The 15916-nt window shown below is 47.7% G+C and overlaps 1 protein-coding gene across 2 annotated transcripts; it reads right to left on the bottom strand.

The window, feature by feature from the left end:
- Positions 1–1036: 1036 nt before the first annotated feature.
- LOC119975241 (CD276 antigen homolog) lies at positions 1037–14791 on the bottom strand. Of its 2 annotated transcripts, none has more exons than XM_038814913.1 (5): positions 14637–14791; positions 13087–13144; positions 6157–6501; positions 4549–4702; positions 1037–3246 (listed from the first exon to the last, which is right to left on the bottom strand). In XM_038814913.1, the coding sequence occupies exons 1-5, from the start codon at positions 14655–14657 to the stop codon at positions 3078–3080; spliced, it is 747 nt and encodes a 248-aa protein (XP_038670841.1). In that variant the 5' UTR covers positions 14658–14791; the 3' UTR covers positions 1037–3077. The 2 variants fall into 2 exon arrangements, with proteins under 2 accessions (XP_038670841.1, XP_038670842.1); XM_038814914.1 differs by having other exon boundaries at positions 4552–4702.
- Positions 14792–15916: the final 1125 nt, after the last annotated feature.

Raw genomic sequence — 15916 nt, 5'->3', positions numbered from 1 at the left:
AGATCGAGGCCTGTCATAATGTCGGGGAGAGCACCCCCTGCTCCCTTACTTCTGCCATCAATGCCTCCGAAGGAGCAGAGTGGCGCAGCTGAAGTGTGATGAGCCCATAACCCAGAGGTCGATGGATCGAATCCATCCTCTGCTATTCATACTGTTACTCACCCCAAAAGCAAACATCTCACTCTTACCCAGCAGCACATCTGCCTTTAAGGCAGCACGGTAGTGCAGTGGTTAGCACTGTTGCCTATGACACCAAGGCCCCGGGTTCAAACCCGACTCTGGGTCACTGTCCATGTGGAGTTTGCACATTCTCCCCGTGTTTGCATGGCTTTCACCCCAACAACCCAAAGATGTGCAGGGTAGGTGAATTGGCCACATTAAATTGCCCCTTAATTAAAAAAAATAATTGGGTACTCTATATTTATTTATTTATTTATTTATAAATTGAAACAGGGATTTATCTTCCTGAGATTCATTGAACTGTTGTTTGGGGGGTCTCTCCTTTTGGCATCAACACTTTAGGATAGAATAGACCTTCCTCATTGGGATTGAGTTTACTTCATTCTCCATTGATCACTCCATTTAGTTGCTGTTGGTCTTGTTTCAGGTCTGATGCACAAACTCATGGCTGGGGCTTTTTCACCAGACACATTTTCCCCTCTTTATTACAATCCCTACTTGTTCAATCTACCCCGGTGAGCAGAGGTGAGAATTCCAGTCGCTGAAAACATCTCATGGGGAACTGATGCCTGATGGGTGTGGAGTGTCAACCCACCGCCCATTGTATCTACCCAGACCCTTCTGGTTGGATGTTGTAGTCAGGATAAGGACCTGCCATATAAAAAGAGACTTCCTTATGGAGCACAATCTACTGGATGTAAAAGCACTGGGAGGAATGAGTTTTCTCATTTTTACACTGATATATTAATTCTTGAGATGTGGGTGCCACTGGCAAGGTCGACATTTGTTGTCCATCCCGAGAGCTCCCTTGAGAAGGTGGGGCTGTCACCCTCTGGCAAGCTTCAATCCCAGACAATACATTTATTCTTTGAATAAAAAAAATAGCTTTTAAATAAATCCAGTTGTTTATCCCATCACATTAAACATCTTCATCCCAAAAATCCCTCCTCTCAGCTTCCTTAATGTGATTCTCACCCCACCCCCTGCCCATAATCTGAACTTTCTGAAGTTGGCCGTTCAGTTTGACCTTTCACCTCCCGAACCACTTTTCAAATTTTAACCGTTTTTTTCCCTCTAACGGTTTCTGCTCTGCGCTGGGATTGGATCCAGAGTCACAGAGCCAATCAGGTCCCAGACCGCTCTGTCACTCAGCGCTGAGCTGAGACACTGTTTGTGAAACTCTCCCTCTGTCTCTCGCCTCTCCTCCTGGTGCTGATCTGCAGGCAGGTGGTTCGTTACAGGTAGGATTCAAATTCAAGCCTCCATTTGTTCTGATATAAAATATCCTACAGTCACAATTTGGAAGAGCGGGAGTGCAGTCTTCGTCCAATATTTATCCCTCTACGTGAATAAAAACAAGCAAACATGTTGGGAATTCACAGGGTACTGAATGATTTTGGTCAAGGAGGGAATAAGAAGTTACTCCTATCAGATCCCTCACTCTGTTCACTGAATGGGAAATAGGTTGGGATGTTCACGTTAGGTGGGGTTGAATGAAACAAAGACAGGTTGATCCCTGGGGGAGATGAGACACCTGTCCCACTCCCTGCTCCTTGAGTTGGTGGCCTGTCAGTGGACTCGACTCCGATAGCCACCAGAAAGCAGCTGTTTACAGAGTGTTCATCCAGTGAGAGCCCTGACTCTCATAATCCCCCCTAAACCCTCTGAATCCAACTGCACTGGGAAACCCTATCCACACTAATGAGAGCAAAGATCAATGGACTATAAAACATTTATATAGGACAAAATAAAATTACAGTCAGCAATCATCCTTTCAATTACTCAGTAGTTTGAGTTAGTCAATAGCAGCAATCATTTAAGCTTTTTTTCTTCAAATGTTATCATGTGATTTGTCTGTAGGTAACTGATCCAGGTTATTTTTACAGAATATTAAAGTGCAAATTCACAAAGGTCCAATTTTCCCACAAAGGCAGGCAGTCATTTATCAGAACCAACATCACCATTACCCAGCACCTAACTTTCTGGGTCTCCTTCCCTGAGTTGACCTTTCCTTGGAGATTGGTGCAATGGTGCAGTGAAGATTCACTTGATTGCTTCCTGAGAATTGTCCGATCAGGACAGGTGGAGTATAATGGACCTATATTCTCTGGGACTGGGAAAAATGAGAGGGGATCTCACTGGAATGCATTCGAGTGTTTGGCAGGGTCAATGCTGAGAGGTGTTTGCCTCCCTCATTGCTGGAGAGTCTGGGACACACAGGTCACAGTCTCAGGACACAGGCCATTTAAGACTGAGATGAGGAGAAATGTCTTCACTCAGGAGCGGTGTGAATCTTTGGAATTCTCCACCCCAGGCAGCTGTGGGTGCTCTGTCACTGAGTATATTCAAGACTGTGATGAATAATCTTCAACTAATGCCCAAAAATCTGTGGGAATCGTGTGGGGTACGTGGAGTTGGGATGGGAGGTCTGAAACTGTCATTAAAAGAAGGGACAGGGTGGAGAGAATTTATGACCCTCAAGGGTAATTAGGGATGGGAAATAATTGCTGGCCTTGCCAGTGACGCCAAAAAATGTAAACAACCTACACCTGCCCCTATTCCTTATGTTCTTACCCAGAGAATATTCTGGAAGTTACTGTCACACACAGAATGGTCAATTGGTTACAGAGCTAAAGGTGGCTGTTCCTGAAGGACGGTTTGGCCCCAATACATAATGTGGTAATGCTGAGATATACGTTTGGAATTAATTACATATTGGACAGTTTTGGGTAACATTTTCCATTTTCACCGGAAGTTTTGCTTTGAGATGGCGCAAAGTGGGAAGTGATTGTTGATCCCAATCCTGAGCTCAGACTTTACACCAGGAACTACTCGTTATCCACACTGCTGGCCTGATTTCCCCTCCCTGACCTAGGCTCAGTGTAGTGGAATCTCAGTTAATACTGGACAGTCCCATTCCCCAAAAGGTTTTGTTCTCCAGCTGCTCCATCCTGATGCTCAGGTGCTCTTGTCACAAGGCCCCGTGCTTCACGTGAATAGGTCACCCCAGTCAAAGGGACACCATTAGGGGCTTCATTTTGATTGATCTTGTGTCTATTTTGTTTCCTAGGAGAGAAAAGCCAGCAGAGTTCAGGTTACATTAAAAGAATCCAACACTGTGGACAAGTGAGTAAAGTCATCGTTCAGGAGCACAGACCAATTAAATTTCACTCACATCCTGGATAACAATGGCAGCTGGAAAATGGGTCACAGGAGTTGCACAGTGATGGAGCACAGAGTGGAGGGGAGAGGAGGCTATAGGGAGGTTAATGGAGAGAGAAATATTGGGATGGGGAGAGCCAGTGGATAGGGTTAGCAAGAGTCTGGATTAGTTCCCGCAGGTGGGTAAGAAGTGGGCAGGGAGACGGGGATGTTGAAGATACAAAGAAATCCAAGATGGCCGACTCCGTGATTGAAACCACTGATGAACGGGTCACAGGAATAGGTTGAAAAATTAAGAAAAGTGGAGATTGGGCAACAACCTTCATTTATGAAGCACTTATATCATCCCAAGGATCCTCACAGGCAATTAGCAAATACCGGGCACTGAACCACATAAAGTAGTAAGAGATCAAGTAGCCAAAAGCCTTGGTCACAGAGGTAGGATATTGGCACATCTGAAAAGGAGTGAAAGAGACTGAGAGTGAAAGAGAGAATATTCCAGAGTTCAGAATTCAGGCAGCTGGATGCACAATGGTACTTATGAAAATTCGGGAAGCACTAAAAGGCCACAACTGAACCTGGTGAGTGTGGATACTGGCGGTAGAGTCTCAGAGTGGCTCCAATTTCCAGAGGATGGGAGGACGACCAGGGGAAACATCGAGTGCAGACGTGACAAAGGAAGTGCGGGGGTCACAGCAGCAGATGGGCAGAGACAGTGCAGGAGGTAAGGGTGTCACAGGGGTGAAAGGGGTAGGTGGTCTGGGTGCTGGGGAGGATATGGGGTGGGAATCTCAGCTCAGGGTCCGATAGGACCCCGAGGTGGTAAACCTTCTGGCTCAGACTCAGACAGTGACCAGGGAGGGGGATGGGGTCAGTGATTGGGGAACTGAGCAAGGGTCAGAGGGTGGAGAAAAGTCAGAGGAGAGGGGACTCAGGGATTTTAGATGTTGGCTGGTGAGATATTTGGTACAGAGATTAGGTGAGTGTCTATTAACTGTGTGATAGACGGGGTCGCACATTCCTTCTCTTCACCCTCAGTTCAGCAGCCAGAAGATGACAACAAGCTGGAAGTGACTGGATAATGCAACATTGAAACATCCCTCACAGCTCAGAGTGTATCGCTGTACACAACATTTCCACAACACCAAATATAATAAAACAAAACTACAATTAACAATGGGAGCTGTGGAACATTCTAGAACTCACCACCTTTGTAACTTTCGGAATATGGAAACCCCAATTCCAGTAACAACAAAAACCGCAAGAATTCCAATTCCCAATCCAATTGCTGCTCCAGTAGTGAGTCCAGGAACTACTGCAGAAGATCCAGGAGTGTTCGGTCCAGGAGTACGAGCTCGCTCTAAAGAAAACATCATGTGTTTAATATTGTGTGTGAAACAAACTGCTGAAATGTTCAAAGACTCTTATCGGGCTTTGGGGGAAACACATCCAGGGAGGAATGAGACTCGGCTCAAACTGATCAGGAAGGACCAAGAACAGGGTCGGCAGAGTGGAAAATCCAACAGGATTGCATTCACTGTGAGGGGTAGAATGGAGGTTTTCCTGAGCTTGATCATTCCCAGCAGCCTATGTTCTTCTGTGGAGAGAATCCCCACAGGGCCCTGGGCCAACTGAGATACACTTTCAAGGCAAGTGCACTGGGTTGTGTAAAAACTGCCCGAGAGGTGCTCTGGGCCCCACCCTCCGGCACCCCAACATCTGGAGACAGATGGAAGATATTTCTGGAGAGTGAGTGCAGCTTGATAGCACCATTAACTCCTTCCATCACTAAGTTTGACAGCTCTGTCCTTCAGCACTCAGCCAGCTCGGTGTGTGTTGGTATTACAGAAACACCCTTGAAAATGGACAGTGAAGTCCCCACTCAGTACATTCTGCATCCATGTTACCCTCAGTGCTTCCCAAAGTGGCGTTGATCATGGAGGAGAACTGGTTCATCAGCTGAGGGAGGTCACGAGGTGATAATCAGCAGGGTTCCAGGCCCATGTTTGACCTGAAGCTGTGAAACTTCATGGGGTTCAGAGTCAATGGCACAGGCCATACCCAGGGGTGGTGATAGAGGAGTCTGGGATCTAGGGTTGATTCTGTGAGTGTGACTATGTCACACAGCTCTCCCAACTTGGATACCAGTCCCCAGATGTTAGTGAGGGGACTTTGCAACTGGGCCGAGCATGTCTGTGTTGTTTCCTGATTCGGTATATGGGTCACACCCAGTGTTGATTTATTCTGTCCAATGGTATGATATGGATTTATTTTTAACTACCCTCTGGACTGCCAGACCACCTTGTCCAGGTTACTGTGGAACTGGAGTCACATACAGACCAGACTGGGTACGGGTGACATGTTCCTTCCCGAAAGGGACATTAGTGAACCAGTTGGGGCTTTACAACAATCCAACAGCTTCATGGTCCGTTTTATTGGGACCAATGTCATATTTCTGGATATTTTGTAATAAACTGAATTTAAATTCTGAAAGTTCCATGGGGGATTTCAACTGACATTCTCTGGATTATTAGACCTGGTCTCTGGATTACTCGATAAAATCAAATTACTGCGGATGCTGGAGTCTGAAACCAAAGAGAAAATGCTGGAAAATCTCAGCAGGTCTGGCAGCATCTGTAGGGAGAGAAAAGAGCTAACGTTTCGAGTCCAGATGGCCCGTTGACAAGACCTGTTGAGATTTTCCAACATTTTCTCTTTGATCTCTGGATTACTCATCTAGTAACGTAATCACTGCACTACTGATCCAGAAAATCAGAGATTAAATAGAGAGTACCTGAAACAGAAACCTCTCACCTGCTACAGAGAGATCGATGACATCAGTTTTATCCAATTTATATCCCGCATTCGACCACTTGTAAATGTGACACTGATACTCGCCCTGGTCCGACTCCCTGAGGTGAGAGATCAGAACTGACCAGTTTCCTTGTTCCGGTTGGTCTTTAAACAGGGTTGTTCTGTTTCGGAAATGTGCATCTTGTTCTGTCAAATTATCGTTTCCATTGACAAACTTGTGCAAAATTTCACCTTTTGAAGTCTGCCAAACAACCCGTAAATCGGAGACTGGGACATTCCCATTGTAGGTACAGGGCAGCACAACCTGCTCCCCAAGGTACCCAGAAACTGGGACAGGTGAGTCACCTGGAAAAGATTGAAAGATATTTATCCACAGATATAACCTCCCTGCTGGTACATTAAATCCCAAGCTTCACATGGTTACACTGGGATGCTGGACTTACAAGAAGCACTGATCAGGAACTCACTGTTTTTATTTCTGTGGGAAGGTTAAAGCTCAGGTATTAAGGGCCCTCAACTAAAACCAGCTTGTGCTGGATATTTGTCAGCTCAGCACAGAGCAGCTGGACAGCACTTTGAGTCACATGTTCCATTTGTACACATGCTGGGAGAACACATCAGGATATTGGTCACCTACCCTTGGGAGAGAGATCACAGACTGGGGTGGGGGGATGCACAATGTGAGGTGGAGCTCAGGAGCAGAAATCAGACCCTGAAATGTAAAGACAGGAACAGGTGCGGAGGGGGGAGGGGGCACCTGAGGACAAGAAAGGGTTTTGAACAGGTTGGGGGGGGGGGGGAAAGAGGGGGGGTACAGTGACGGACGAGTTCACTGTGTAGGGAGTGAGGCAGCATCTGATGGTCTGAGGAGAACTGGTTCATCAGCTGAGGGAGGTCATGAGGTGATCATCAGCAGGAAGTTTCCAGGCCCCTGGTTCACCTGAAGCTGTGAAACTTCATGGGGTTCGGAGTCAATGGCACAGGACATATCTAGGGATGGTGATAGAGGAGTCTGGGATCTAGGGTTGATTCTGTGAGTGTGACTATGTCACACAGCTCTCCCAACTTGGATACTAGTCCCCAGATGTTAGTGAGGGGACTTTGCAACTGGGCCGAGCATGTCTGTGTTGTTTCCTGATTCGGTATATGGGTCACACCCAGTGTTGATTTATTCTGTCCAATGGTATGATATGGATTTATTTTTAACTACCCTCTGGCCTGCCAGACCACCTTGTCCAGGTTACTGTGGGACTGGAGTCACATACAGACCAGACTGGGTACGGGTGACATGGTCCTGCCCTAAAGGGACATTAGTGAACCAGTTGGGGCTTTACAACAATCCAACAGCTTCATGGTCCGTTTTATTGGGACCAATGTCATATTTCCGGATTTTTTGTAATAAACTGAATTTAAATTCTGAAAGTTCCATGGGGCATTTCAACTGACATTCTCTGGATTATTAGTCCAGGTCTCTGGATTACTCGATAAAATCAAATTACTGCGGATGCTGGAGTCTGAAACCAAAGAGAAAATGCTGGAAAATCTCAAGGGTCATCTGGATTCGAAACATTAGCTCTTTTCTCTCCCTACCGATGAATCCCTTTAATACAGGAATTTTACAGTAGGTTGAATGAGTCGGAGCCTCCAGCTGGCCGGGCCGGGGGGTGGGTGAGAGGGGGATGGGGTGCAGAATGCAGTGGTTCCTTGATGGCCTGGAGTTTCCCAGGGCACCTATTGGGTTGAGGGAGGTGATGGAGAGTATGGGGGCGATGCAGGCAGGGAGGGCCCAAGGCCTGGGTGGGTTCCTGGTGGAGTTTTATAAAAAGTTAGGTGGGGGACCTGTGGCTGTTGCTGATGAGGGCATACAATGAGGGAGGGATGGGGCCAGGGGGGGGGGGGGGGGGGGTGTAACTCCTTCCTACACTGTCCCAGCCACCTTCCTGATACTGAAAACAGATAAGGTTTCGGAGCAGTGTGATCGTACCGTCCGATATCGTTGTTGAATGTGGACGCTAAATTGTTGTTGAAGATGTTGGCTTCGTGAATTGAGGATCGTGTCCCGGGGGTGACATGTGAGGACCAAACCGGGGTTTGTGAAAGGGAGACAGTTGTCAGCAAATGTGAGGAGGCTGCTGAATGGAATTTTTTATTTATTTTTTTAAATTTAGAGTACCCAATAATTTTTTCCAATTAAGGGGCAATTTAGCGTGGCCAATCCACCTATCCTGCACATCTTTGGGTTGTGGGGGTGAAACCCACGCAGACACGGGGAGAATGTGCAAACCCCTCATGGACAGTGACCCAGAGCCAGGATTCGAACCCGGGTCCTCAGTGCCGTAGGCAGCAATGCTAACCACTGTGCCACCATGCTGCCCTCCGCTGAATGGAATTATGATGCCTCCGGAGGGCAGGAAGTGGAGGTGGCAGTGGGGATGGATGCGGAGAAGGCTTTCGACCAGGTGGAGGGAGTGTATCTGTGGGATGTGCTGGGGCGGCTTGAGTTCGGGCAGGGGTTTATGGACTGGGTCCGGTCGCTGCCAGACGAACTCGGGATATTTCAGGCTGCATGATGGGATGAGGCAGGGGTGTCCACTCTGCCCTTTTTCTTGGCTATAGAACCATTGGCAATGGCTCTTAGGGCATTGAGGGATTCGAAAGGGATTGTATGGGGGTGGGGGCGTCGAGCACAGGGTTTCGTTGAACGTGGATGACCTGTTCTGACATATTTCGGACCCACTGGGTAGCATCGGGGGCATTATGGCGATTTTGGCTGGTTGCCCGGGTACAGGTTGAACATGGGAAACGGTGAGGTGTACCCGATTGAGACCAGAGGGCAAGAGAGGAGGTTGGAGGAACTGATGTTTAGAGTGAGTACGGTTTTAGATACCTGGGTATTCAGGTTACGCGGGATGGGGCAGAGCTGCAGAAGTTGAATTTGGTTTGTTTGGCGGAGAAGATGAAGAGGAATTTTAAGAGCTAGGATGTGCTGCCATTGTCGTTGGCACAGAAAGTAAAGATTACGGTGCTGCCAAGGTTCCTGTTCATATTTCAGAACCTCCCGATCTTTGTCCCAAAATCGTTTTTTAAAAAAGGTTAACCCGCTGATCTCGGGTTTGTGTTGGCAGGGAAGACCTTGCGGGTCAAATAGGCTTTTTTGGAGCGGGCTGAGGAGGGAGGGGGGGGTGCACAAAGTTGGCGTTGCCGAATATAATGAACTACTAGGGGCCTCACGGTAGCATGGTGGTTAGCATCAATGCTTCACAGCTCCAGGGTCCCAGGTTCGATTCCCGGCTGGGTCACTGTCTGTGTGGAGTCTGCACGTCCTTCCCGTGTGTGCGTGGGTTTCCTCCGGGTGCTCCGGTTTCCTCCCACAGTCCAAAGATGTGTGGGTTAGGTGGATTGGCCATGCTAAATTGCCCGTAGTGTAAGTTTAATGGGGGGATTGTTGGGTTACGGGTATACGGGTTACGTAGGTTTAAGTAGGGTGATCATTGCTCGGCACAACATCGAGGGCCGAAGGGCCTGTTCTGTGCTGCACTGTTCTATGTTCTATGTACTACTGGGCAGTGAACATCGCCATGGTTAGGAAATGGGGGACGTGTCGGTATAGGGGCAGATGGAGGCGGCTTCTTGTAGGGGAACAAACTTAGCAACAGCGCCTCTGTCGTTCTCACCAGCCAGGTACTCTGAGCCCTATGGTGGTGTCGGCCTTGAGGGTGTGGGGCACTGGAGACAGCATTTGAGACTGGAGGGTGCCTCGTTGTGGGCACCGATCTGTGATAAACGTAGGTTTGCATCGGGGTGGGGGAGCTGGATGCGAGGGCTGGGGGTGGCAGCAGGCAGGGATTGAGTGATTCTCAACAAGGACATGTTCGTGGGGGGGCAGCTTTGCAAAATGAGAGGACCTGGAGGAGGAGTATGAGCTGCCCAGGAGGAATGGTTTCAGGTACTTGCAGATCCTGGATTTCCTGAGCAGTTGCCGTCCTTTCCCGGGTTGCCGCCCCTGGAGCTGCAAAGGTGTTGTCGAGGGAGGGGACTGAGGTTTAGAAGGAGCTGATGGATTGATGGGGGCCCCAACCCCGAGGGGGAACATAAAGCGGAAGTGGGAGGAGGAGCTGGGTGGAGTAGTGGAAGCCGGGAGGAGGCCCTGCGTAGGGTGAATACTTCCTCATGTTTGAGGCTCAGCCTTATTCAATTTAAAGTAGTCCACAGGGAGCATATGATGCTGGCAAGGATTTTTGAGGGAGTAAAGAACAGGTGTGGGCGGTACGTGGGGAGGCCAGCGAATCATGTTCACGTGTTTTGGGCATGTCTGAAGCTTAACGGGGTTCTGGCAGGGGCTTACGGACATAATGTCCAAGATATTGGGGCTAAAGGTGGCCCCACGTACAGAGGTAGCGATATTCAGGGTGTCTGACAACCTGGGAATCCAGGGGGTGAGACAAGCCGATGTTTTGGCCTTTGCCTCCCTGATAGCCCGGAGGCGATTTTGCTCGGGTGGAGGGACTCGGAGCCTCTGAAAGCGTGAGTGTGTGGGTGAGCGACCTACGGATTTCCTGAGGCTGGAAAAGGTCAAGTTCATCCCGAGCGGGTCGGCCAGAATGTGGCGACTAGGGACTTTTCACAGTAACTTCATAGAAGCCTACTCGTGACAATAAGGTCGTGACATTAGGGCAACACAGTAGCATGGTGGTTAGCGTAAATGCTTCACAGCTCCAGGGTCCCAGGTTCGATTCCCGGCTGGGTCACTGTCTGTGCGGAGTCTGCACGTCCTCCCCGTGTGTGCGTAGGTTTCCTCCGGGTGCTCCGGTTTCCTCCCACAGTCCAAAGATGTGCGGGTTAGGTGGATTGGCCGTGATAAATTGCCCGTAGTGTTATAAAAAGTAAAGGTTAAGGGGGGGGGGGGGGGGGGTTGTTGGGTTACGGGTATAGGGTGGATACGTTGACTTGAGTAGGGTGATCATTGTTCGGCACAACATTGAGGGCCGAAGGGCCTGTTCTGTGCTGTACTGTTCTATGTTCTATGTTCATTTGATGGATTCGCCTGGAGATGGAAGCTGTTCATTGATTTCTTTAAGGAGAATTGAAGTGTCCGCAGAAAGGGAAGCGGGATAAGGGAGTTAAAATAGGTAAGGCGGGACAGGAGGAGGGGGTATGGGGGGGGGGGGGGGGGGGAGAGGAGGGAGAGAGAAAGAGTGGGTGTTGATTATTTATTACATTGTATAATTTTATTTCTGCTTGTTTGTTTATGCAAATTCTTGAATAAAATACTTTTTCAAGTGATAAGGGCTGAGGCTGTGCAGACCTTCACCTCCCTCCACCACTAATCTGTCGGAGCTTGCTCCGTCCCTCAATACAGCCAGACTCAGCCCCCTCCCAGGACCTAAAGACCAATCCCCAGTCCTGATGACCTTACTCCCCACGGTCAGGCAATTCTCAGTTCTATTTGATCCTGGGACTGTCCCAGACACCCGATCCCAGCGCTCAGGATCCCATCCCAGTTCCACTGGATCCCTGTCCTCATCCCTGTGTCACCGAGTGTTACTCAGTATCCAGATCCCACTGTTCACATTGTAATGTTCCTCGTGATGCCATCTAGTGTTGAGATACATGAACATTATATTGTTAACCCTTTATTCTCCTTAGATTATACATATCAGTCCAAAGACGTGCAGGTTAGATGGATTGGCCATGATAAATTGCCCTTAGTTGTGGTGATATGCATCACCGAATATACACAAGGGGTTAATGTAAATACACTACAACTAAGTAACCACCAGAGGGAGCACCGGAGATGTCATGATATGCAAACATGCAGCTAATGAACACTTAGAATAGGACACAACCAATAAGCAGTCAAGACACCCAGAGGTGGCATTACCACAAGGGGTCTTACACAACCCATATAAAAGGACAGGGCCCACATGCTCTTTCTCTTTCCACAGACGACACTTAGAGCAGGGGTGGGCAAACTACGGCCCCGCGGGCCGCATGCGGCCCGCCAAAGGTATTTCTGCGGCCCACCAAGTCATTAAAAAAAAAACTTTTTTTTTAAAAAAAAAATTTAAAAAAAAAAATTTAAGGTTAATGGTGGGGGGGGGGGGGCTGTTGGGTTACTTACTGGTATATGGTGGATACGTTGACTTGAGTAGGGTGATCATTGCTCGGCACAACGTCGAGGGCAGAAGGGCCTGTTCTGTGCTGTACTGTTCTATGTTCTATATGAGGCGCCCAGAATCATAACCGGGTGAAGTAATTATTTTACTTAATATACTATGCGGCCCTTTGTGAATTGTGAATTTATGAATGTGGCCCTTGCACGGAAAAGTTTGCCCACCCCTGACTTAGAGAGTGGGACAGGGGCAGATCAGAAGCATCACACCCACCATGTGGCTTAGAGCAGACTGGTTAGTCAGACTGAGTTACTACAGTTAGATTAGCAGGAAAGTTGAACTAATTTAAGAACGGTGTTAATAGTTCAATAAACAAGTTGAACTCATTACAAAGTCTGGACCTTCCTTTGTCAAAGCATACATCAAGGAAGCAGCTTATGCTACATGAAGAAGCATGATGTGGAGATGCCGGCGTTGGACTGGGGTGAGCACTGTAAGAAGCCTTACAACACCAGGTTAAAGTCCAACAGGTTTGTTTCAAAAACGAGCTTTCGGAGCACTGCTCCTTCCTCAGGCGAATGTGTTATGCTACATGAAGAAGCATTTCACAACATTAGTGACCAAAAAGGTTAGGAGGAGTTATTAGGTTATGGGGATAGGGTGGAAGTGAAGGCTTAAGTGGGTCGGTGCAGACTCGATGGACTGAATGGCCTCCTTCTGCACTGTATATTCTATGTTCTATTACACACACCACCGAATTCCTGACCACCTCCCCCTTTGATCACTGCTGGAATGTTCCAGCAGTCACAGCTCTTACCTGAAACAGCAGCAACAACATTGAGCAGCAGCAGGAGTAGTTTGTCTAAGTTGAGTCCCTGCAACAAGAAAACACATTTACCCCCTTTACAACATGTTGTGTTATCCTTCTTCATGTAGCATAAGCTGCTTCCTTGATGTATACTCTGACAAAGGAAGGTTCAGACTTGGAGATAGGTTAAACACATTTATTGAACTGTTTAGAATTCTCCTACTTGAGTTTGACTCTCCTGCTAATCTTGCTATAGTAACTCAGTCTAACTAACCCATCTGCTCTAAGCCATGCGGTGGGTGTGATGGTTCCTGATCTGTCCCTGACTCTCTGAGTGTCGCCTGTAGAAAAGAGAAAGAGCATGTGTGCCCTGTCCTTTTATATGGGTAGCCCCTTTGTGGTAGTGTCACCTCTGGGTGTCTTGACTGCCCATTGGTCGTGTCCTATCTTACTGACCTATTGGTTGAATGTCTGTGTGTGATGATGTCTCTGGTGCTCCCGCTAGTGTTTACTCAGTCCTAGTGTATCTACATTAGTTAACCCCTTGTGTATTTACGGCAGTGTTCTTCAAACCTTTTTTCCGGGGACCCATTTTTACCAATCGGCCAATCTTCGGGACCCAACCCAGCCGACCTTCGTGACCCACTCTGGCCGACCTGCCATTTTCTCTTCCCTTGTTTGCTGCTGCCAAAAATGGAGGAAATGGTTTTGGGTCCCTTTGGCCCTCGTACTGGCTTCTCCAATGGAACCTGTTGGATGAAGGTCAAGCCTTCCTGTGTCGGAAGTATGGAGTCTCCATCTATCCAAAGTTCTGCATTTTTTTCCTGTCAAGTTTTATCAAATAAATCCCCGCCCTGAACTTGTAAAAAAAATTAAAAATAAAATGAGTAAAATAAATGAAAAAAAATGAATAAAACAGTCCCTAACTTGTAAAAAAAATCAAATTAATAAAATAAATGACAAAAAATGAATAAACACCCCCCGAACTTGTAAAACAAATCAAATGAATAAAATAAATGAAAAAAAATCAAATGAATAAAATAAATAAATAAAAACCACTACAGAACTTGTAAAACAAAAAGCTGCAACCGTTTAAAAAAATAGCGGCCTCACTGCGCATGCAGTCTACAAATGCGACTGAATTTGTTTTAACAGGAAGAACGCTGATTTAGTGTGCCATTAACCCCTTGTGTATTTACTGTAATGCGTCACCACACAACAGTCACCTCCTGATCAGGTTGATGCTTGGACCGGAATCATGAGCACTGAGGGGGTAAAGCCAGCGGATAATTTGCACTTTAAAAAAGTTATTTTCCAGGATCGCAAATCTGATCAACTTCGCTCAGCGCCGCATCCCAGTCCCAGAAAGTAGGCAGTTTTCACTGCACTGTAAAACGGTTCAATGTCGCCTTTTCTCCACATTTCCCCCAACATCAACCCCACGCCCCCGGTCTCCGCTCCTTCCCGTCCATTCCCCCGGGTAAAGCGGTGAATGGTGGTGAAGATAAAGGAAAGTTTCTCCCAGACCCCCCTCCCCGGGTGTGAGACACTGACAGTACCTGCAGCTGCTTCCCATCCATTCGCTCCACACAGATATCAGCACTCAGACCCTCACTGAGAGAGAGAGAGAGGGGGGAGACCCGCTGCTCAGCCTGAGCCCACAGACATCACCAGCACCGGAGATGGTCCACATGAGACGAATCCGACTGAGGATCACGACAAACACTCAATGTTACCGTTCATTCCGCGCACACGGGGGGGGGGGGGGGCGAAAGAGGTAACCATCATTCCAGGTCTCTCCTGCCTCTCCCTCGGGCGTGAGATGAGCAGGATCCTTGAACACGGCTGTTTGATTCCTGTTTCACTCAAATCCCTTACCCCGGCTATTCCAGACAGAGGCGGGATCATTAATTCTTACCTTTCTCCCCCCCCCCGACTCACTCTGACAATGGGATAGTCCGAGCTCACCACACTCCACAACGAACCACACTGGTCCAGGCAAAACACAATAGGGGCGGTTAGCATTATTACGTCACAGCTGCAGATTGCGTGGGTTTCCTTCCACAGTCAGGAACGGCCCTAGGGTTGCTGGCGCCCCGGGCAAGCTGAACTTCGGCGACCTTACAAGTATAATTTTAAAAAATTTTCACAAGGAGAAAAACTGAAAACGTAGAATAAAGAGTTTATTACAATTAGTACAACCCGCTGCGCCACCGTGCTGCCCTTAGAAGGCACTAGTTAGGGTGCAGTTAGAGGATTGTGTGCATTTATGTCACTCTATAGGAAGGACATAGTGCCAAATGGAATGTACAACGCAGATTCATCAGGATGATAAACCTAGAGTCTGGATCAGATAAATCTGATTTCTGGTTGCTATAAGCCTCCTCTCCTCTACACTCTTGTGCGCCATCAATGTTCAGCTCCTGTGACCCATTTTCCTGTTGCCATTGGTAGCCAGGTTGTTGAGTGGAATTTAATCGGTCTCCTGAATGGCTTTCACTCACTTGCCCAAAGCGTTGGATTTTTTAAATGTAAAATGAACTCTGCTGGACTGTCCAGCAAGTTGTCCGCACCCCGTGCCTCAGAGGGGAAAGCAAACTCATTAACAGTTGTTCAGCAGTTCCTTGTGGAGATACTGAGTTGAGGTTTGAGACCAGAATCACTTCCCACTGACCAGGAGTCCTTGTCACCAGCAGTGTCAGATATACTCCATGGAAATGATTGTCCCCATTCTCCATCTCAACAATGTTTCCATGTCACTGTTCCTCATTTCAAAAAAAAAGTATTTTCAGTTGAATGTTGAAAAGTCTTGAACTTTTTTTTTTAAAACAAGGAAAGG

Source organism: Scyliorhinus canicula, chromosome 12 (genome assembly GCF_902713615.1).
Source record: "Scyliorhinus canicula chromosome 12, sScyCan1.1, whole genome shotgun sequence".
Taxonomy (NCBI): Eukaryota; Metazoa; Chordata; class Chondrichthyes; order Carcharhiniformes; family Scyliorhinidae; genus Scyliorhinus; species Scyliorhinus canicula.
Note: the sequence above shows the minus strand (reverse complement) of the source record. Positions and strands in the feature narration are given on the sequence as shown.